This window comes from Amphibalanus amphitrite, unplaced genomic scaffold (assembly GCF_019059575.1).
Source record: "Amphibalanus amphitrite isolate SeventyFive unplaced genomic scaffold, NRLGWU_Aamphi_draft 001112F_arrow, whole genome shotgun sequence".
Taxonomy (NCBI): Eukaryota; Metazoa; Arthropoda; class Thecostraca; order Balanomorpha; family Balanidae; genus Amphibalanus; species Amphibalanus amphitrite.
In genome coordinates this window covers 163,189-186,209 of record NW_024882606.1, presented here as the reverse complement: position 1 = coordinate 186,209, position 23,021 = coordinate 163,189, and the positions used below count along the sequence as shown (strand labels likewise).

The 23,021-nt window shown below is 46.8% G+C and overlaps 1 protein-coding gene across 1 annotated transcript in view; it reads right to left on the bottom strand.

Annotated features, from left to right (window-relative positions):
- Positions 1-13,768: 13,768 nt before the first annotated feature.
- LOC122370234 (nephrin-like) overlaps positions 13,769-23,021 on the bottom strand; it is a 46,415-nt gene continuing 37,162 nt past the window's right edge. Inside the window, exons 11-15 of the mRNA XM_043345659.1 lie at positions 22,443-22,754; positions 21,491-21,605; positions 18,503-18,696; positions 17,890-18,014; positions 13,769-16,470 (exon numbers count right to left, since the gene is read on the bottom strand). Coding sequence (XP_043201594.1) covers positions 16,279-16,470; positions 17,890-18,014; positions 18,503-18,696; positions 21,491-21,605; positions 22,443-22,754 — 938 coding nt within the window. The 3' untranslated portion in view covers positions 13,769-16,278. The remainder of the gene's footprint in view (positions 16,471-17,889; positions 18,015-18,502; positions 18,697-21,490; positions 21,606-22,442; positions 22,755-23,021) is intronic.

Here is a 23,021-nt window from a genome sequence, read left to right as displayed (position 1 = left end):
CGGTGCTTGTGGTGGGTGGCTCTTCAGACACCTGCTGAACAAGAAAGAACCCACAGGTTTTTGATTGAATTGGGATCGCGACTTTTTCCAAGTCATAAGCTGTTAGCCCAGAATGATTGAAGGTTCTATCGGCATCACCCCCCGTTCTTTTAGGGACTTTTAGGTAGCGCGCCGCCCCGCATTAATACAGCGTGGCTTGAATCAGGCATCAGTGCGCGTTCGGAAACCGAGCCCTCCTATGCCGTCTGGTTGAGCGCCTCCAACCATTCATTGGCTAGTGTTGCTCCGGTAATACTTGACGTTGGTGGCGGTATTCTGTGACACTATGTCCTATTGGAGCATCGCTAAGCAGCTGAACATGCTCCAGATCTGGATATTGCCCTGATGTTTGACGGTGGCGAAGGCCAGCAAGTTCGCGCTGCTGGCCGCCCATACATGGCCGATTTGACGGTTCAAAGGATAATACAGCTCGAACGGCTACCCATCCAACCAGACCACCTTACCCTTATCTTTCTTCGACCAGTGGACGCGACCTGGCGTGAGGCCAAAGGTGGTGAACTGGTTGTTTTCCCGTCAGTTTCGCTGCCTTTTTCAGTTTGAAGGGCACTAGAACCAAGTTTAAGGGCGGGTAGCGGTGAACCATGATATGGGACCTCTTATTATCCGAATTGGTAAGAATCCGAGTCAAGTTGCGGATTGATTGGTGCCGTTTCCTTGCCGCTATCTTGATGACTCTCCTCACCACTTGACAAAGGGCGGCTTTTTGTGGTCGCGGCCGGGCTGAGTCTGCCACCGAAGTCCCAGCTTATTACGCCTCAGGCAGATGTGCAATTGGCTGCTGCTGATGTCCAGCTTCTGGCTCATGACGCCGTGGATGCCGCCATGCAATTTTATCACGAAAGCCGAAAGGAGAGATTGCATCCCTTTCTCGCAACTGCCTTGGACAACTACCATATGAACCCGTCTGTGAATCGACTCCGAGCAAGAGTCACATGACAAGGTTGAAGGTCAGGTCACTGCTGAGTTGAAAACCGATAACGGAGGCACGTATTCATCCAATATTCCCACTTCTAACATCAGAAAGGAAACTGTGCAAACAGATATGGCGAAAAAATAGATGTCCGGATAATTTCGTTACACCCTGTACTGAAGTAGTTTTGGCGCCTTCGTAACATGTTACGAAGCTGTTAGAGAAACAAAATTAGCGTTCTGTCCCTCCAACTTTTGCTGATTTTTAGAACTTCGTTGCTTATCAAACCAATCTTGTTCGCAATAAGGAGGTTTGAAATGTCTGTGTAATGCAAAATGTTGGTTCTGTACTTAAAAGAATTGATTCAGTGTTGCACATTACCTATCTAACTTAAGTTCTTAACAACCGGGCATTGTAAGTTTGACAGCTTTTTGCCCCACTAATTTTCCTGGAAAAGCTCCACCGTTTCTTATAGGCATCATGGCTCCACCCTTGCCTATGGGGTAAAACATAAGGGACAAAAACACAAAACAAGACAGATAAAAAACAAAACAAAATGAACTCATTACCTAATGAAGTTCAGGCTGGAGCAAAACATAGGTAATAGGTATCTATGTCAAATTAGAATGAAAGATTAAAATCAACCTGACCACTGACCAGGTCTTACTGTCAAACCTGATCCTAACCACCTTACTTCGCCTGACTTAACCCAATTCAACATAACCTACCACAACACCTGCAGAGGTACCTTACTGGAAAAGGACGCCCAGCCCAGGGTCATCATGCGCTGGTTTCACAAGTGATATAATTATATAACAAAGGTGCTATTTCATAATTGTCTCCTGACAGTTGAGTGATCAAAAGATTCAAATAATCAGGGTACAATGCTTTGCATAGTGAACACTAATCATGTTGTTTTTGTGTAGGCCCTCTGTGCATTGTTGTGTGCACTGCAGTGCTATGTGCACCTTGAGTATATAAAAAAAAATGTGACTGGTGGTACATGACAAAAAGGTTGCACAACTGTGAAGTTCATGCCCTTGGGCTTCCTGGTACCAAATGCCTATTAGCAGAATCAGTGAGGGTTGTAGCCATGCTACAAACACTGTGCATTGAAGATATTGGCACAAAGTTGATCCGTAATTACTATGCTTAACACCTAATCTAAGAAGAAACATAAATACCCAAATGATACAGCTCTCTGGTCAACATCACACAAATTTATTGACATACTTTGCAGGTAGGTACATATTTACATTCATAGCAAATACTTTCGATTTGATTCAGCAACTAGGTGCTAGTAGGCTCGCATTTTTGCAGGTACAACAGTGACCAAATATTAAATCATAAAAAACTTCTTATGGCATTCATCACATACCATTTTACTCAACACGTACCTATTTACCATGCAATGATTCTAAATTTTGTCCGCCATCCATCTATTTCTCAATTGACACATTGAAATTGAAATACCCTAACAAAACCTGGAAACGTACATAAGGAGAATGCAATACTAAAAGAACTATGAAGTTCTGAAGTTATTCTCACATGCCAGAATGTTGAAACTCTACTTCATGGGTGGAGAACCTGCCCCGGCCACCCCGGCCGTGGCCGGGGTAACTTTCAGCCGACCCCGGCGCGGCCAGGGTAACTTTTTCCACTTTTGTAAATCCTAAAAGCTGTCTCCATACGAAAAAACTGCCATCTATAAAAGTGTCTCTCATTATTTTTATCCACCTGGGGCATTCCACGTCAAATCGAACAAAAATCGGCTGTTTTGCACCTTACCATCAGCGATTTCATTATCAATTTGTGAGCGAGTTCGTGTGTCGCCCCGAACATTACATTGATGTTTTTTGCATATTCTGACCACAGGTCTTCTAAATATAGGGCATCGAATTTTTACAAAATGTTGCATCCTTATATTTTTGAACGACCATAACTTTGGTTGTACTTGCTTGATTTGAATGAAATAAACCTTACTGTTTAGGTAATTTCTTAAGCATTTGTTTAGAATTGCACCTACTTAAATATATGACCTTGAAATTTGCTTAACTCTGTTCTTAAGCACAAAAATTGAAATAGCAAAAAACACGTCACCTTCGATTTGGCTAATTTTCATATATTTTATTGCCTACCATATTCTTAACAACCTGTGAAAAAATTAGAGTGGGCCATTCATAAGTTTTGAAGAAAATGGCACATATGGAAACGTATGTTAGCACGCGCAGTGGAGGGGGAAGAGTGAATTTCGCCCCACCCCTCCTGTTTTTCGCCAATATCTTATAGTATTAATGCGAAATTAATTATAGCTACCTGTCCAAAATTGAATTGCACATCTTATCGTGCAAGCAAGAAGAAAATCGGTTCACAACTGGTCTAGTAATAGCGGTGTAAAGTGAACATCCTGTCGCCGCGGCGACGCGGCGACTCGGCAGCCGGCGCCGACCGCTAGCCGCCGCCTGAATTGTAGACTGTGCCGGGACGGAACGGAATGGTTCCGTCTTTACATCGCGCTCCTTACCGCTGATTACGTTCGATTCGCGTCAAATTTTATGAGAAGACTAAGAAATGTACAGGCAATCTTATGGTGCAAGAATTTTGAAAATCGGTTGGTAAACAATTGAAATATGAACGTGTAAACACAAAATTGTGATTGCTGCGTTTCCCGCGTCGGCCGATCCCGCCTCAGCCGGCGACTTGTTACTCTTAGCAGGTCTCTAACTGCCATATTTATTATTGGATTAACTAGAAGTTCCCCATACATACTCAAAAATGTATATTCTTTCGTATAGTGAAGATAAAAAGACGTGAAGATATCGTTGCGTGATAATGTTTTCGTTGAATTTTTGGCTTCATGATGCATTTCCACACGGCTCAAAATTCACCGCAAAATACCGTTTGCCTGAGACACTTGTACTATGGAATTTGAATGCTTGACTACGATGACTATGTATTTCCATTCTCGCAGAGTTTGGGATATCACTAATCAGCAATCATTCATTTCAGAAAGTGTACACAAGAAAGCATGTCTTGACTCTGTCTTTCAAGGTCACGCGCGGTTGCGTGATGTTGATGCATGAAAACGGCGTTTGCCGCGAGAGTTATGAATGGCCCACTCCAATTTTTTCACAGATGGTTAGGAACATTGTGATGGACATAATATGTAAAAATTACCCGATTCGAAGGTGACGTGTTTTTTGCTATTTAAATTTTCTGTTTTAATTCAAGGTCAAATGCATTTCAAGGTCACTTCAATTTAATTTTGTAATTAAAAAATAAAGCCTTATCAATTGCCTACAAGACCCTGTTAATATCATTTTGATACCAGAAAAGGAACCAGAGTTATAGACATTTAAAAAATTGATGTGTGGCATTTTTGGCTATATTCGATGACCTATATTTCAGCGAAACTTTATCAAGTTTCGAAAATATTATACGTAACTCAGTCTTGAACCATGCCCAGTCTGCCTACAAATTTTCAGAAAAATCGAAGAAAATGACGGATTTCGGTGTTTGATTTGACGTGGAATGCCCCACCTTGAAAAGTTCTTGAAAATTTACTTTACTTTCATTTTGGAGCTTATGTTTTTAAGTCTTTTCATCGCGGAGCCCGACATGTTTCATCAAACAGAAGTAAATCATATTTAAGGGCCGTTATCGTAAGATGGCACTGTAATAACATCACAAGACAGGACGAGGGTAATATCAGTGAGATGGAAGGACGAGCTGCTGGGGCTCAAGGCTCCCCCAACTTGACCCGCGCCAGGGTGGTGGCCCTATCGTAACACGTTGAGTCGAGAGGTGGGCTTTTCACGCTCCTTCTAACTCGGCTACTGGGCTACGAGGCAAGAAGCGGAACGACGTTTGAAAGAGCGACAAACGTGATCAGAGAAATCTGGTCATGTTTTAGGCAAGCTCAATAATAAAATCACCATAGATCATCAAAAGCCAAATTTCTCTGATTTTAGCGTTCTCCGACAACTTTTCTCACAGTTCATGAACATAACGGAGGTTAACCCGCGCCCGGCTGGGGGTCCTGGATTTCCACGCCCTGCTGGGGGGGGGTGTTTGAACACCCCCCTTGTAACTCGGCTCCTGGGCCACGTAGCGATACGCGGAAGGCGGTGTTCGAAAGAGCGTCAAAAATAATGACGAAATCACTTCGGTCAATTTTTTGGTCAGGTCAAAGTTCAGGTCACCAAAGGTCATTGAAGGCAAAATTTCGCCGATTTCCAGGTCGAATGTCGAAAATTTCCAAGAAGCCAACGCATAACTCGGAACCAATAGAGCTACAGCGCCGCGGAAAAGCGCATTCGATAGCCCTATTAACGCCCTTTCTGAGTAATTCTCTCAGATTTGACCTAACGTCAACGGTTTTGCCTGCAGGGGGCAAAAACTGCAAAAATAGCCGATTTTTTCGGAAACAGTTTTTCTGCAATAACTTTTGACCCAAGCCCTGTATGAGCTTACTTTTACCGGCATCGTGTTTCTCTTGTCAAGACGCATCGAATGAACTATAACTTGACCTTGAAAGGTCAACTTGAAAATTTGACCTCAGGTCAAGGTCATGACCTGACCGGCAAGGGTCATGTTGCATATCAGTCGATCCGTATCGTCGAGCTGAACACATCTAAGGCGTTTTCATCGCTCTAGCATGCCTCTATCAAAAGTTATTTGCGAAAAACTGTTAGATACCATTCATGACCTAAGATGACCTCAGGGCATAAACAAGGGTCACGGACACCATTTTCATGTTCAGTGTATCTAAACCACTTGTAATTCGGTGTTTGGGACTGCTTATAATGTCTTTTGTCCAAAAGAGGCGCATTTCAATTTTCTCCCATTGACTTATAATGGGGAGGTCGCAAAAATGACCTGACCTTAGGTCATCGATATCGAAATTCTGAGATATACATTTTGTACATGCTATTGCTCTTGACAATCGCTAAAAGTTTCAAAGCGATCGGTCACTCGGTGTAGCTATGACAGACATTGAAACTTTTTATGAGGTGAGGTCACTTCAAGTGACCTGGTGACCTGACCTTGAATGACCTTGGTCTGACATTTTCACAACATGTGTAGAATTGATGTATGATAAGGTGTACCAAAAACGGCGGCGCTCCGCGCCGCCGTTTTTGAGATATTCGCGAAAAACCACAAGGGGGGGTGTTCAAACACCCCCCCCCAGCAGGGCGCGGGTTAAACACTGCAAACAAAACATTCGATTACTCGTTTAAGCCTCGGTCGCGAATAATATTTCAGGTGCGAGCTCAAATCAATATTCAATAAGAGCCAAGAGGGTCAAAACGGTCAAATTTGACATTTTGTTTTGTGTGGGAAAGGTTGCAACTTCCACGGAATAAGTTTTGCAAAGGGCATGATTGCATTTTTAGCACGGTCATCCAGCAAATTTGACCTGATGACCTGACCTATAGCACTAGGTGACATGCGTCCGAAATTTTAAGTCGTGTTGCAAAATTGTTGTTACAATTACGAAATCTTCCGCACCTGCGTGCAGCAGTTTTCCCTAAAAACGTACAAGCGGCAGACATCCATTATTCTATGCCACAGAATAGGGGTTTGTTGATAACCGTTGACAAATATTTGAGCATCATTGTCTTTCTGACTTTCGGTCGCCGGCCGGGGTAACTTTTTCAAACATTCTCCACCCGTGTTTGTCGTCCATTTCCACGTTTGATTGAGCCATCATATAACACTGTTTTCGCTCTTGAGTCATAAGCTTTTGCACAAATCTTGAATATTTACCACATTATCTTGAACCATGCTCCCAGCTCCAGTCTTTCCAACAAGGTGCTATGTAGCATCAAAGCAATTTTGATTTATTACAACAGCTTCAGATCATGATAGGCTTGAAGTTTGTTACACCACTTGCCAGACAAACCTCTACAAAATGTGTATAAATTCCCAAACTAAGCGATTGACGATTTCAGTATTTGCAGTTTCAACACAATGTTTCAAAATATTATTCTATTTTTATATAAAGAAACTCAATAATCCACAAATTGTTATTGAAACACTCCCACTTCAAGAGTTCCAGAAGCAAACAAACATTGCGCCAGATTTCGTATGAAACGCGCCATCATCCTGAGTTTCTACCACAGACGGTAGTTCAGCCGCAGCCGTAGTGCGAAAACCCCTGCCAACCTTACCCCACGGCGGAGCTCGGTTGCAATTTGTAAATACGCCATGCGCTGGGTATGCGGCTCGATGGGGTTGAAACGGTCGGCGTCGCGCACTGAGATGGCCGTCAATGACCGGCAGAAACTGCAGCATGATTAATGACCCTGACCACGTGACGTGACCCTTGTGACGCCTCCCGTCAGCGCCAGAGGAGATATCACCGGCCGGCGTCCTGCAGTGATGGCAGTTTGATTCGAGCCTCGTTAGTGACGACCGGCGGTTCGCAGCTCTCTCTCTCTCTCTCTCTCTCTCTCTCTCTCTCTCTCTCTCTCTCTCTCTCTCTCTCTCTCTCTCTCTCTCTCTCTCTCTCTCTCTCTCTCTCTCTCTCTCTCTCTCTCTCTCTCTCTCTCTCTCTCTCTCTCTCTCTCTCTCTCTCTCGATCTCGATCTCTTTCACAGATTAAAATAACACGCGCTGAAATATTACTTACCTACATGATATTAGGTATTTCATTGTCAGGATCTGGAGCGATTAATTTTTTCAGGTAAATAAAGCACTCAAGTCAATTGCAGCATTGAGCCGAGAAAACTACGCAAAATAATGTAAGTATTTAATATTCATACATAAATCATACTGGTCCAACTTCCGACTCATGTGTCACTGACCGTCTTCGGAGGAGGACTTTGGACGCTGGCGACACATGGCAAGATAATGATTTGTTTGTTTGGCCCTCCCGCAAATGAGTCCAATGTAGCGGCAGTTTGTATCAATGTGCTGCGGCTGCAGCCTGCAACAACGACCATGCAAGTATGTAGGTCGGGACACCCTATAACACGAACAGTTCTCGGTGTTTTGTTACGGCTACAAAGCATGTGTTTGCTGTTTGCAGCACTGTGCTCATCAATATCATGATGCAGTGGCGTGCCGCCGACCAATACCATTACCGTGCCATTTTAACACCTTTATGTGACGATTGGTTTAATTGTCGCAACGAAACACGACATTCCCGCTCCACCAGTAGTTATACCACCGCCCACCCGTGGGCTATGTCATCCCTAATGGATGGCTCGGAATATCCCGACACGGGTATCTACCGCCGCACCAATTATCATATCGCGGCGAATTTCCCGCGGGGCTTCCATTCAATAGAGCTGCGGCAGCCACAGCCGCGGGAAGCTGCAGCCTGAGCCAGCAGAGGGCCGCGAGTCGACGGCGCCGGGCCCCAGTGTCCGCAGAGCCGGGCCAAATTCGGCGAAACATCCCGCCAATCGACCTGTAATGGCCGCCACTACAGCCGCAGCAATGGGTTTGTGTGTCGCTTACCGGACATGTTGGTGTGCCTCCTGGTGCAATTTGGAACAATTCTGCGGCAATTTCAGTGATGAAGTTTTCTTTAGAAGATGCCACTTATGTTGTTTGGCTAAAATTGCAAGTAAACAATTATTATGTACCGTTATTTCTAAGAGCTAAGGGTGAAATCGTAGAAGCATGTTTAGCGAAATGTTATTAGTTGAATTTGAAAAGAAATACGTCACACTGGAGATGGCTTAGAATATAGATGAGTCGTGCCTTTAGGTGTCACGCTGCATTGAAAGAACTGGCAAGGTGAAATATTGTCTCAACGCAAAGCCCTGACCTTGACCCTTCACAGCCGACATGGTTGGAAGTTGTGGCGTCTCAGCGTGTCCGTTTGAGGTGGTACTCAAATATGTTCGGGAAACCCATCTTCTACCAGAAAGTGCAGCCAAGAAAGGGCCGCAGTGCCTCCATGCTGCAGAAATTGCCTGTCTGTCCGACTTTAGCTGTCTGTTCTGCTGCAGCAGAAAAAGATCAGCTCACAACGGACCCGGCTAACAGCGGACATTAGGGACTAGGGAGAAAGGTACAACTCGTGCTATGAGCCCGGAGAGGCCATCGCGCTTCCAAGCGACGACGATGGGGTTGTTTGCCTTGCAGACATTATGTCATAACATGCCGGTCCTAGCGTGGACCCATTGCTCTGCAACTGCAACCGCTGCACCAGCCCTTAAGGCCACTTTGAGGCATTTATGACGTTACACCGGAATGCCTGCAGGGGGCTTCCGTCGACCTAGTAGAATGTCACACATTTTGAAAGCTACACCATTTCCGCGATTATTCCGTAAAGGCAATGCATCGCCGGGCGCTTGAAGCCGCCGTTCATTGAGTGGCGCGCTGTGTGGTCAGGGCTCGAGACATCGTAACCTCTATACGAGGTTCTCGTATTACTTCACGCACTGGTCACACTGAGAAACTCTGCAAAGGCCGCTTGCTCTCCTCAACTCGACAGAAGTCCTAGTTGGCCTCGTGTGCATATTGAAGACCATGACCATCAAGGCCTCTGAAGTGCAGTTGGTGGATTAGAAGCCAGGTGCCACGGCCAAACGTCTGTAACCAGGTTGCTTCTCTGCCGGGAACTTCAGTTTCCTGCATCTGCGTAAGATCTCCTCTCCTCTGAAGTTTCATCCCGGAGGCCTATTTTTGCCATCTCCCACACAAGCCCAAACCAATGCATTCTGCCCTTCTTTTACGTCCCGTATAGAAGCATATTCTTACGATGCCATTGGCCTCCCTCGCCAGTCCCACGGGCTTATAAACAGTAAATCTACTCATCTATGTTCATGACACTCGATGCCCCCCTCTCTCGTGACCCCGCGGTACTCCACGACCTCCCCCGCTCCCATGCGACCGGCCTCGCTGTGAGTGTGGACCCACCCGGGGCTCACCGTGAGTGACAGGCGTGCAGCACTCTCCACACAGCTCCAAGCAGAAGAATAGATGGGCTGATTGGGGAACACACAGTGCCGCCGGGCGGGCACCGAGGTGAAAGCGACCATTACCTGTCCCCTCTGCGAGACGGACCCGGAGATGAGAGGTTCGCTCACGTCGACTGCCACGTGAAGCACACGCTGTAGAATTCAGCAGCTGCTGGCGGCGTCCCAGGCTGTTGGAAGCCGGCGGTGTATAGGTGCATATCCGGTTATTGTGCGGAGTTACTGGCGGGTTTGGACAAAGTTTCTGCAGTTGAATGGCCTCAGGCGTACCTGATGGCCAAGCATAGCCCAGAATCGATGATAAACGGCTTCTGGGGAGATGGTGGATGTCGGGAGACTGGAAAACTTTTAGATGTTTGCAAGAATGTTCATGATTGGCCATTATATAAACAAGAGGTGGAAATGAATTCAGTGTAGTGAGTAGTTTATATAATTGGTTAGTTCTTGAAGTTTGTGATACTTTGAGTGGGTGCAATTTGACTTTGGTGAACTGATTTCACGCTGAAGGCCCCATTAAATTCCCCTGTTGTCATCAACAGCACAAAGTTGTCAAGCTAATTCTGCAGTCGTTAGCTCATTTCCGGTGCACTAGGTAACCTTAAAAAAAAAACTGAGAAAAGCCTTGTTAGTCTGACTATTTCTATCAGGTGCACAATCACATACTCATTTTGACTTCTTCAATCAGTGAGATTCAACTAGCGCATATTTATGATTTTGAATTGTGAACACAGCATTGTCTTCGTTACAGCTTTGAAAGTTTTATCAACAAAATCATGCTACATGTGGACATCCGATATCAATTGTTTATTACCTCAGTAGCGAGTATAGCGGCTGGCCTAGTACGCACGCCCAGCTTTGGGCATGCATGGCTCATGAGTCCAGCAATGGTTTAACTCAACAATAAGCCAACAATTACCTATGTCGAAAAATAAGGGGCCCTCACTGGACATCGTTTACTACCCTGATTCGATTAACCTTCATCAAATCACCGCCGCTGCAGCTACTTGACACGCCTTACGTCACATCAGGCTGCAAATTCGTCGCGAGCTCATCCGTTAAAGTGACATATCCTGATTTAGTGGGTCCAGCGCCGTCACCCGGCCGCTGCTCGCTTCATTTGTAAATGGAGCATGGAACATGTCATTAATTCTTGACGCTCTCCGGCTGATTGTGCGCCGAGGCCCGCGGTGCGGTAATGAGGTGCTCGCGCCTCTGCGAAATGTGCCTCCGCGCGCCGCCGGCGTGGGCGTTCAATTGCCCGCGGCACAAGATGAGAGGCGCGTGCCCCCGCCACTCGGGCGCCATCGGATTCAATGTGATGGTGTGATGTTCCGAAAACTTCGCTTGAATGGTTCTGTCAGGTACTGGTGACAAGAAACATTGGAAGTGGACAGCGACACAAGCCGTTTCCAGTTTCCACCACGGAACATTGGGTACCTATTTGATTGAATTTGAAGACAAAGAAGCAGGACAATCAACATTTCATTCGAAAGGCGGAAACCCGCCCGCCGAGTGAACAATTACTTGAGTTTCCCGGGTAGGTATCAAACGGATCAAACAGATCGAATAGGTATTCAATGTTCTCTCGGGAAAAGGGCTAATATGAACCACTTATCCATCGAAAAGCAGCCAGTCCACAGGTCCACAGTCCACAGTGGACAGCAAACAGCGAACATCTAATAGGTACCGCGATTAAATTGTTTGTCCTTTCGGCTGCTCGAGCTATTTCTAGCGTTTCTTTTATCTAATTCTGAATGTTTTGCTTCTATTGGCGTCACTTGTGTTTTTACGGTAGTAGGGATAGGATCGATATAGGAGCGTATCTGACCTTTTGCTTCTGTTTGTTTTATTACTAGAGTAAGTTTGGTGGAAATCTGCACTTTAGGGTAACATTTTATTTTAGTCTTGGTAACAGTCGCTAGACATCATACAGGCGGTAACTGCGATCCTGTAAGCTATTTCATTCCATAATCACCGTTAGTTTGTCTGATCGCCGTACATCACTAACCGCTATCGTCAGTGACGTCGCCAGCAGCACGCCAATTGCCCTCTCACGTGCATAACATCGACCACCGATCACCATGGAAACGAGCCGAACTGTCACCGGGCGGCGTCTGTGGCTGCCGAACAGACGCGCCTCCCCACTGGAGCTGCCCGGTGCGAAATCAAACGCGGCGGCAGTCACGCAAACACCATCGATCCGGGTGTCTCGCCGCAGCGTCCCGGACAGCAGGCAAAGCAGCCGTTAATTAGCTGCCGCTGCTCGGGGCGGTCGCCAAACTGCAGCTGCCACGCCACCACAATTAAAATCAATTTGCTAGATAGGCAAAAGTTGGCCGCCGTTTCCTGTCAGCGAAGTTGGTTAGCAAAAGTTACGGTCCAGTCGAGGTTACGTGTCCTGCGTCGGGATGCGCTGTTTAGCATTTCTGCCAAACATCCAAACAGGAGAAAATATAGCACAAACACATTCGGATACGCACACAGATAACCACGAATGTCTAACCATGACGCGATCAAACTGAATGTGTGGAATTATTGTGGTGAAGCTGAAAGCCTATTGATGTAAGTATCCGTGAATGTAAACATTATAACGTAAGTCATGTACTTTTGTCACTTTTCCGCGTTTTGACCACATGACAAAACTGCTTCATTTTATTTTCTTTTAGTTCTTAAGAAATCTTAGCAAGTTAACTTGTTACTTTTTTTCCTTTCGAACGAGCGGGACGAGAAAAACTGCATGATAGCAACCCAACCTCCTATATTCAATTCCATTTTGGAGCCGTCTTACCTAACTCACCACAATACCGATAACATCAGACATGTCAGATTGTCCTCAATTTTTGCTGGAAGAGCAAAATGACCGCGCTGTGGTTTAATGAAATGTATCACCATAACTCATCTCAATCATCTGTCTCTGGTTAGCCATGACTTTCAGAATTTACTGTCCGGATGCAGCAGGTTATGCTTGACCTCCAATTATGAGCGGCGCGAGAGCTCAAACAATAGACTGATTTGATCTCCGGTCTGGTTTGCTTTAGTGGATTGACCGTATCGTATCGAAACCGTCACGAGTGGAGCGCAACGATCACAGATGAGGGTGCTTATAACTGGCTAACGACGCTGAAACGCACTGTGCGAGTCCCGTTAGTTTATGGGGGTTGAGTGCTCACCGTTCTTCAGATGAACATACCGCAATGTATGCTTATGAATGTTGGTACGAGTGAGTTGATCGTGATTGAGTAACCGCCTCGGCCATAACGTTCGGGCTGAGAAAGTGAGGGAACAATGAGGGCGCAGTTTGGCTGCAGTCTGCTGACGGCTTACACGACGCTTCATGGCATCTGGCAGGGCGGACGAATCTCCATGACAGTGGCGTTAAGTAAACCCCAGAGTTATGCGGATTTAGAGTCCATAAATTTGAAAGAAGTGCATGCATGCACTAGGATACGAGTTAGATGAGTTTCCAATCCAATTACGCAGCCCTTAACATGACAAATTGGCAGGCACGACCACGTGAAGGCCATGCGCAGAAGCAGTTTGAGCTGATGGACCTTTTGTTTTCGGAGGACTGGACGACGCTGTATGCATGGGAATGTGTTCTTGTCCTTGTGTTTTGCTGCGCGGTACAACATTCCATAACGAGACTGTGACGGAACGACCGCAATTGCCGACAATAAATCCCTATCAGTCATCGTTGTGGTTGGTTTCGGCGCGTCTGATAGATGAGTAACAGTCCATCTGTGGTGCTGCTAATGCCTATCAAAACATTTCACAACGGTTATTCGTTGTCTGGAACGATTATGCCGAGCTGAATCTCTAGCTGAATTATACGCGCCACAACGATAATTTACACCAAATCAGAATTCAGATGACAAGTGTATTACAGTATAAAACAGCACAAAGTGTATGTACATGCATGATTTCACTGTCAGGAAGACACTAATGGAATGCAAATTTCTCTCCGAACAACGATATACAGTTATCGGCGGCGGAGCTTTCAACACGACTAACCACCGACTTCTGGCCACAGTTTCAACACGGGGCACCACTACGCTGGACAATACGTGCCCGTTTCAACGCCGCCTCGGCCGCGAATACTGGTATAGGCTTCCTGACGAGCGTATAGCTGACAAAATAACACCAAACAGACATCTGCGGCAGTCGGGACTGCCCGCTGAGGTGGCTGTCTACGCCGGAACGCGGAGCAGACAACATGGTAAAGCTGAATGAGCCGTGGTGTTCAGCCCACACGGCGAGAGAAACCGCAGTGTTCAGCTCACATCGACACAGATATAGCTGAGTAGAAGGAGACGGTCTACACGTTCTGGTAACACTTGATACAAGTTACATGGACGATCCGGCCGACGGCGGCATAGGCCGTCAGACACGCGCACAACACAGCGAGGCATTCATTCAACACCAGCTGGCAAAGTGTTCGAACAAACATCACACAGCGCAACGAGTTGTGAGTGTTTTAATTTTTTTCAGGGTTATCATTTTTGTGCACTTCTATGAGAAGAAGCTGAGAAGTGGAATTGATTGTCGTGGACATTATGTTTAGAGATTACTCTAGCATCTATTTCGCCCCGCTCTAGTCTTCGTCTTGTTCAATGAAAATGTTTTGCGCGGCCGGCCCTTAAAAATAACGTAAACCGCTTAGTAATGATATAAAAGAAAAAAATATATATACGGTTGGCAAATACCACTATGCCTTATTTGTAAACCACAAAAGATGTCATAAAAGGCTGGCTATCTTGTGCCGAGGTTTGATTGTCCAGCGCATAATGTATTTCAGTTCAACAATTGTGCGTCGATACAACCTCAGAAATGGACTTCAGATCACCAGTGCACACCTTGGTCTGCATCAGAGCACACTTCACATAGCGGGGCTCTGTCCTTGTGAATCCTTCCATTCAAAGGCTTTGGACTAAATATTTTTTTTAATGCCGATAAAAACGAGAAGTTTTCTATATAATTCAGAACACATGTTCGACTGTACGATTGCGGCAACGACTGGAAACATTTCAGCACCCTGTTAAAACTAATTGCATTACGGGGATTTTATTCCTCACGATAAATAAACCAATGCTTTATTGTGTGGCGACTGAGAGATTTTTACCATACTTGTCAGCGCCTGCCAAAAATGAATAACATGAATCAATCATGAACCTCGGGAAGAGTACCTACCTAATGCGGCTTAAACGGACGAGAACTTGAGTTTGCACTTGTGCCAGATAAAGATTCCAGGAGACCATGCACTTCTGTACTGCATTTTATACGATGTGTAACTTACGATCGGTTTTCAAGTCAATGTTTTAGAAATGTTCCACAAAGCCAGGCACAATATCATTTCAAGCACACATTGTGCTGGTTCAGTGGGCTGGTGTTTAGTTTCGCAAGATTACTTTTGGCTCCGAGAAAATCACTTAGTACTCTCCTTTTAACGCAAGTCACTGAAACAGAAAAATGTATGCCGATTATTTCATTGCCACGGCTTCTCATGGGTAAGCACCAAAAGGCGAGCAATCATACACTATACCTAATCTTAAACATGATTGGAGCAGTTAGCATTTCAGACTCGAAAAGGTGAGCTGCAGGTAGCAAATTACGTCGTTTTCAGGAGATTTCAGCCCACGACTCATTTCCAGAGTCAGTCATATTTGTCAAATTGTAGAAGTTATAGTCAGATCTGACTTTTCAGCCCACAAATATGGAGTGAACGTTTCTAACCTCGAGCAGAATTTAGCACTTGCGCGAGGTACCTGCTACAAAACGGTTCACCGGTGCCGGCCGGGATAACCTATTACCAGCGGAACCGGACTCCGCTGATACGGCGGCTCGGTTCCCGGAACCCATATCGAGGCGCCGGGTTCACCCGGAAACCAGAAGTGAGTGATGTCCGCAGCTAACACTGTCATTGATAGAGCGTTCCCGTTCCGTCGACACCGTGTTACGTCCATGGCATCTGTTCCAGCCGCGGCGGCGAAAATGGATACTCTGTTACTGGCGCTGATCAGAAAACCAATTCCACTCACATCCCAGAATAACAGCACATCAATCAGCCAATCACCTCAGCACCAATGCAAACGCTCTGGCGCTCACAACTCGACGGATGTCTTTCGCGGAAGCCAATCACATCAAACGCGCCGCCTTCGGCAGAGTGGGCCTTCCCCATAGATTCCAACTCACCGCCGTACAGCCTCTCCATCACAGCGTCATTGACGCCATCAAACACGTCATCACACCCCGACGTCATCGACGTCATCGCGCTGCGCCGACACAATCACCCAGCCGTCATCAAAAACACGTCACAACACAGCTGTAACGCCGCAGACACACCACTAGCTCGCGCATTTCCACGGAGGAGTGTCATCAAACGACCGTTTCGTTCTGGTTGTTGAGCAGAACGCTGCGCGATGACGCCGTATGCGGCCCCAGACTGACGGATTTGCCGTGGTCTATGGAGGCGTAGATGACCCCTGAGGCCGGAGAGGCCCTCGGGCGACACTGTTTGCCCTGCTGACCTGACCGGGGCAGGGTCAGCTCCGCGTACGTCACGTCATCCTGCCGATAGAGAATCAGAGGTCAGAGGAGATCAGATGTTAGAGACCTTAGAGAATCAGAGGTCAGAGGACAGAAGTCAGAGGTCAGATGTTAGATGTCAGAGGTCATATGCAAGAGGTCCTATTCAAAGGAAATCGGTTGAGGAAGGACATGCGTTGCAAAGTGCAGTGGGATGTACTGATTACGGTGTGGAATCGGGATCATACTCGGGATCAATTCAAAGAACAATGAGCGACAATTATTGTTGCTTACTGAGAGCGGATCCGACACTGCTACAGAAGACAAGCACTGGACGCATCGCACTAGTTTATGAGCTACATATTTCGTACGATGCACTAACATTCTTCGGTGTTGCAAAGGGGAGGGAGGAAACAAGGGGGAAAGAGAGAAAGAGAGAAGGAGAGAGAGAGAGAGAGAGAGAGAGAGAGAGAGAGAGAGAGAGCGAGAGAGAGAGAGAGAGAGAGAGAGAGAGAGAGAGAGAGAGAGAGAGAGAGAGAGAGAGAGAGAGAGAGAGAGAGAGAGAGAGAGAGAGAGAGAGAGAGAGAGAGAGAGAGAGAGAGAGAGAGACGCTGGCATCACCGTCCTTTCTGCTCAGCTCGTTTGTGGTTAAGGAACAATTGAATGCAGCTCCTGGGGCTATCGACTCGGGCATTTGGCCCTGGTACCGCTCTCAGGGGCTCTGTGGAGCGCCATTACTGATGCAAACACCTCCAGACCTGTGTACTTCAGTAGCCGTCTTGTGCTTTAGAGTAACCGGAAGAGCATGCAACGACCCAAAGTTGAATGCTTCATGAGTGTCTTTGCTTGCATGTTGCGAGCTCCATTGGCTATCAATGTAAAATGGAGCTGCGCCTCGAGTTTGTCTTCAATTAGTACCTAATGGGTTACAGCCATATTTAACACCTCTGAGCAATACGCATACAGAAAGGCCTGCAGATGATTTTTCATTGGTTTTCCAGCCACAGAGACACTTATGAAGACTGGAAGCCATTAACTATCCGGCGCAATCACTGACAGAGAAGCGCGATCAGCGACAGTGAAAAATGTTAGGGATTTACCAATCTCCCCAATGGACGCTGAGGGATGGGGGAAGAAAGGCTGTCATCATTTCGGTAGCCGTGATCAGTGCGCCCTCCCCTCATTTTTATGATTAATGTGATAAGGATAAGCTAGTCGCGTTTTGAGATACCGAAAAGATTGGAGGAAAAGTGTAAAGAACGGTCTACTCGACTCAATGTCCCCTCAAGGATGTTGACTAGTCAGTCATTAACATATTTCAATATAGCAAACTTTTAACAAATGCAGAATAACGGCGGAATGACAACGGCAGAAAAACATTGCTAACTTACTAAAAAGAACCAGTTGCATACTAAGGAAAGACGACGCTTGACTTGAGCGAAGTCAGTCAGAAGCACTCACCTGATATATGTTTGCCCTGATGGGTTTCGGCTTCGGTCGCACGGGCGGCGGCGCGTTGTTCTTTTTTATGTCGTCGGTAATATGATTCAACATTATCGTCCCTTCAGTAACCTCATAGCCGGGATCTGCGGAGAAAAATAGACGTTATAAGCAAAGAGCAATGCGGCCTGTGAGGTCATTTACCGTCCCCCACACCCGTCTCACTGCAGCGGGTCTGACTCTACTGTGTGTGGGGCCACCGGGTAGGCGGGCTGGACCTCCTCAGGGACCTCATTAAGGTGACATGTACGGGCCATCGCATCCGTCATCCAGCACGAGTTATCTACCCCATATCTGTGTACTCTGAGCTCTGAGCCGGATATAATGGGCTCTCACGGGACATAAAGGCCTCTAACAGAATATTATGGAATCTCAACGCATCTTCTCTGTTCACTCATTGTTTAAATAGCAATTCTTCCTCACTCATGTTTGCTAATCCAATCTTGCTAAAAACACTAAGTCCTCACAAGTCACAACTATATGTCTTATGATGTATGCCAGTGTCTTACCAAATACATAAAACCACTGGACCCTGAACTGATATTAATTTCTTACCACATCCCCGTCCTCTCACCGTGTACGCTGGGCACGACGTCAGGGTTCAGCTCGTCCGCGTCGAACGCCTTGGTGAGTGAGTTGGCCAGCGGCCGCAGCTGCGCAGAGTCCGGCTCGGTATCCGCCTCTGAGCCGGGACATGACCCGGCCTTGACCGGAGCCGACCCCGCCGGGCTGCGCTCCGCCTCTGAGGCTGCCTTCCGCGAGCGACCGCTGGAGAACGGGCGAGGGTGGTGGTCAGGGGTGGTTTTGATGTGGTCACATAATTATTTCAGTGAGTTGATACATGAAGGAGTCTGAGCCGCATAGAAAGATCTCCATTTCGATTTTAAAGGTTGTAATAAGGATATCAAAACCTCGGGGTCTTGCCCAGGAAGACCTCCGCCCAACGTACAAGGAAAAGATCAAAGACAGTAGGTATAGTCGGTCAAATATGTATCTTTCCCGGCCGCCAAGTGGCGCTACGGTCTGGATTCGATAGTTGGCTGAGCCCACACCCCAGCTGCCCTGGCGGCTCTGGCGGCCCTGTGACGTCACGCGCGGGGGGCGGAGCTACACAGCGGCCGGCTGGAGAGTGACCGCAGACCAGCACTGGACGGCCTCGCCGCCGGGTGCTCCGGCGGGTCTGGCCGGGAGAGGCGAGCAAGCGGATGCGTTAGGAATCTAACGAATGTGAGGGCAGCGCGATGGTCTAATGATGGCTGTGCTTTCATGCGCCGTGTAAATTGTAGACTGAGTGCTATGAGCTATCAAAGGATTATCTGGTGTTTCAACAGGGGTCGCTGACCTAAAAATTAAGATGGTTGCTCTTGATACGATCGAATGCTTGGTGATATGATGATTAGCGCAAGGGAAATATTTAATCGAATTATGACCGGTTATTTTTTGATAAAGCAAAAACTTTTTTCATTTTTTTTTGGCATTAACGGGAAAGCGTTAAGCCATATCTACTGAAAATCTTAACCTGCGCCGGGCCGGGGGGGGGGGGCGATTTGCGCCCCCCCCCCAGGTTTTTCGCAGATAGCCGAAAAACGGCGGCGTGCAGCGCCACCAAATTTTGCATACCTGTTTTTCCATCTATTGCGCATACTGTGTGCGAATTTTGACCTTATATGACTTAAGGTCAGGTCTACAGGTCGGTTTGAGTGACCTAACGTCACAAAAAGTTTGAACTTGCACCAAAGCTACAACTGTTGACCGATCGATATGAAACTTTCAGGAGTTAGTAAGGGTGACAATATCCACAAAATGTATGTCTCGGATTTTTTTATCTATGACCTGAGGTCAGGTCAATCTCACAACCTCCCCATTATAAGTCAATGGGATAAATTTCAACTTCATCTGAATGCCACCCGATCCACACAATATATTCAGGATCATGGTGTTGCAGGTCCCTGGTGGTCATTCTACCGAAAGATGTCACCGGTGACCTTTGGAAGGTGTCGCTAGGTCATCCGAGGTCACCTGAGGTCACCAGCGGGGGTTTTCTGCAATAACTTTTGAGTGAATAGAAATAGAGACTCCGTTCGACGTTTATCATGTTTGTCTGATCAATGCGGATCGAATGATATGCAACATGACCTATTTCAGTCAGGTCATGACCTTGACCTTAGGTCAAATTTTCAACTTGACCTTTCGAAGTCACATGATATAGCTTTCGATGCGCTTTGACAAGCTAAGAACGATGACGTTCGAATCGATCCTTTATCTTGTCTGGATCAAAAGCTATTTAAGAAAAAGCATCAGTAGTAAAAACGTTTTTTATCGCTCTTTCGAACGCCGCCTACCGCTTGTCTCTACGACGCTCAGGAGTCGAGTTAGACGGGGGGGGGGGGCGTAAAACCGCCCCCTCCTAAAACCGCCTGTTGTGTTACAGATAGAGCACCGGCCCGGCGCAGGTTAAACGTTTTCCTTGATTTTTTGTCGTTTCATAATGATATATTTTATAAAATTTTAATATCATTATATCAAAAATAGGTAAATGTATTAATAGCTCTATGGCATCGCGAGAAATCTGCAAGGCCAGCCTAGTCATGACGACCAGCCGGCCACTCGCTAAACAACCTAAAATAACTTTACCTATTGAAAGAAAATATACATGAAGTCGCGTTATGGTGGTATTTTCCGGTAAATATGCAACTACCAGCGAGATATTTCGTAGCGTTTCAATTCGGTAACGTGTAACATTTAGTCTGTATATTTATAGTATCTGTGTTTCAGGTAAATAATTGGCGATACGGCATCTCAAACCTAGAGCGACTACACTCAAGTTCAAGCTAACGGTCTCCACTCTCCAATTCAGATACCTATCGAAACCTTTCCGCGACCCGGTGCTGTGGCTCAATCAGTGGGCCAGCTGGCCGCAGACCATACCCGCAGGGCATGAACCTTTGACCATATTAGGTCAACACGCCGTGGCCCCAGCCCGCTCGCCAGGTCCGCGCTCATTGGCCGACGCGGCAACCGCACAACCTGTCCCCTCCCCTCCGTAGTACTCGCAGCGGCCGGCGGATTCAGCCAAGTTACCGACCTGCCCAGCGTTGGGAGGGCTGGCCGGGAAAGATACATATTTGACCGACTATACGCTTCGATAGAGATGATGAAAGGATGAGATCGCAAACATATTGACTACAGTCTTTACTCTTTTGATATCGTAATCCGGGAGAATTTGCCATTTTGATGTTCAGATGAGCAAAGCAAGCATTGAAAAATAAACAATAATTGCATAAAAATGCTTAGGGTGCCATTGTCGTGGATGTACCTTAGCGATATCCGATTATATGAAAATATAAATAATACTTCTCACAAATAACGGATACTATTCAAATAAATAGCGCTGCTCACAGGTTGGCTGGTCTTCTATTTCATCAGCAGCACTCAACCGTCCTCTCAAACGCACTTTAAAGCGATTACAAGCCGACGCGACCGCATCTGTACTCTGTAGTGATTCTTACCGTGCGCCTACCCATCCTCACCCAACCAGTCCCTCAGCTAGAGTCAAACCCACCTTCTGTTTCTGATGCAGGCGACTGCTCCGATGGCCAGAATGATGAGCGTCGCCACCAGTCCGATCAACACCCCCAGGATGGGTGTCACCACGAACGGTGGCTGGGCAGTGGCGCCTGAAAACGACGCAAGGATAAATGTGATGACAGCGGCATAGGCGGCGGAATGGGGAGGGCACCGGGGCACCATGCCCCCATTGATTTTGGCATTTTAACATTAGCCCTATGGGTGTTGCATGGAAAGAATGGGACCAAAAGTCGGCAGTGCCCCCCCCCCCCCAACAACTTAATTGAAGGTGTTCCGCCGCTACTGGACAGCGGCCTCATGGAGGTCAGCTAGATGGCTGACATGTCTTGTCCATATTTTCGCCTGCTACGTGGCATGTCAGTGTGGGTCGTTCGGGTGCTTTAAATTCGCATGGAAGACAAGGTAAGGCGATAAATTCTGTTTCCGAGTCTATAAAGGCATTACAAAGAAAGAATCGGAAGTCATATTGTCGAAACTTAGTGCTTTTATGGGCATTATGCGGCTAATGTCCGGCATAACCCGTTCATAAATTAAGAAGCTTCATTTATTTGGATTGTTTAGCACACTTTCAGCATTTACCAAGACATAACGGTACAGAAGTTAGCGCAGCGCTGGTGCGCTTATTGGCATTGCCCCAGGTTCGGTATGTGTAGGCTGTAGCAGTAATCGCAACTCTTCGGAATGTACAGTACTGCTGTCATGTATCACATGTTCACTAAAATTGATTGATATCTAACCATTTTTATTTAAAAAAAAAATGGCAATAACAGCGGTGTTAAAAAATGATATACATATTGTAATATCAGCTTTGATTTTGAGCCGTTATTGATATCAGATAAAAACTGCCTAACTATTATCCGGAGTCCAGATAGCCAAAACCAAATGCCGCATCCATTAGAAACCAATCGCCTTTAGTCACCACTTACCTGAATCGCCCATTGACGCTCCTTTCTCTGGCATCTTGAGGGTGAAGCCGTGCAGTGTGACGGCCCGGCTGCGGCCGCGACTGTTGGCCGCGTACAGCTCGAGACGCAGCTCGAGACCGGCTGGCAGCTCGGCCACGGCAAAGTCCGGAAAGGGACGGGTGAAGTTCCGCAGCAGCTCCTGACCCGTCTGGTCAAACAGCTCGGCCACGAAGTACTGCGGCAGGCCGCCGTCGAACCCCGCGCGACACTCGACCTCCAGCGAGTGGGACGTCTGGTTGATGACGCTACAGTTTCGCAGCGGATCCGGCCGACCTGCCGACCCGGCCACAGGGGGCGGTCGCTCAGCTCGGTATGGAGATGGAAACGTCATGAATATTGCACATATCCCATCAGCGTATTGAGGAGGCCAGACATGAGCGCGATGAAATGGACCAATCACGCCTCTGTGGAGTGTACTGGCAGATGCAATTTATGGAAGACGTGATTTGAATCGCTGGTGTGTCATTTGGCAGACGCCAGAACTAAATCACCTCAACATTTCAAGCAGCATCAGTCAAACTCCACATGAAATTAAACGTG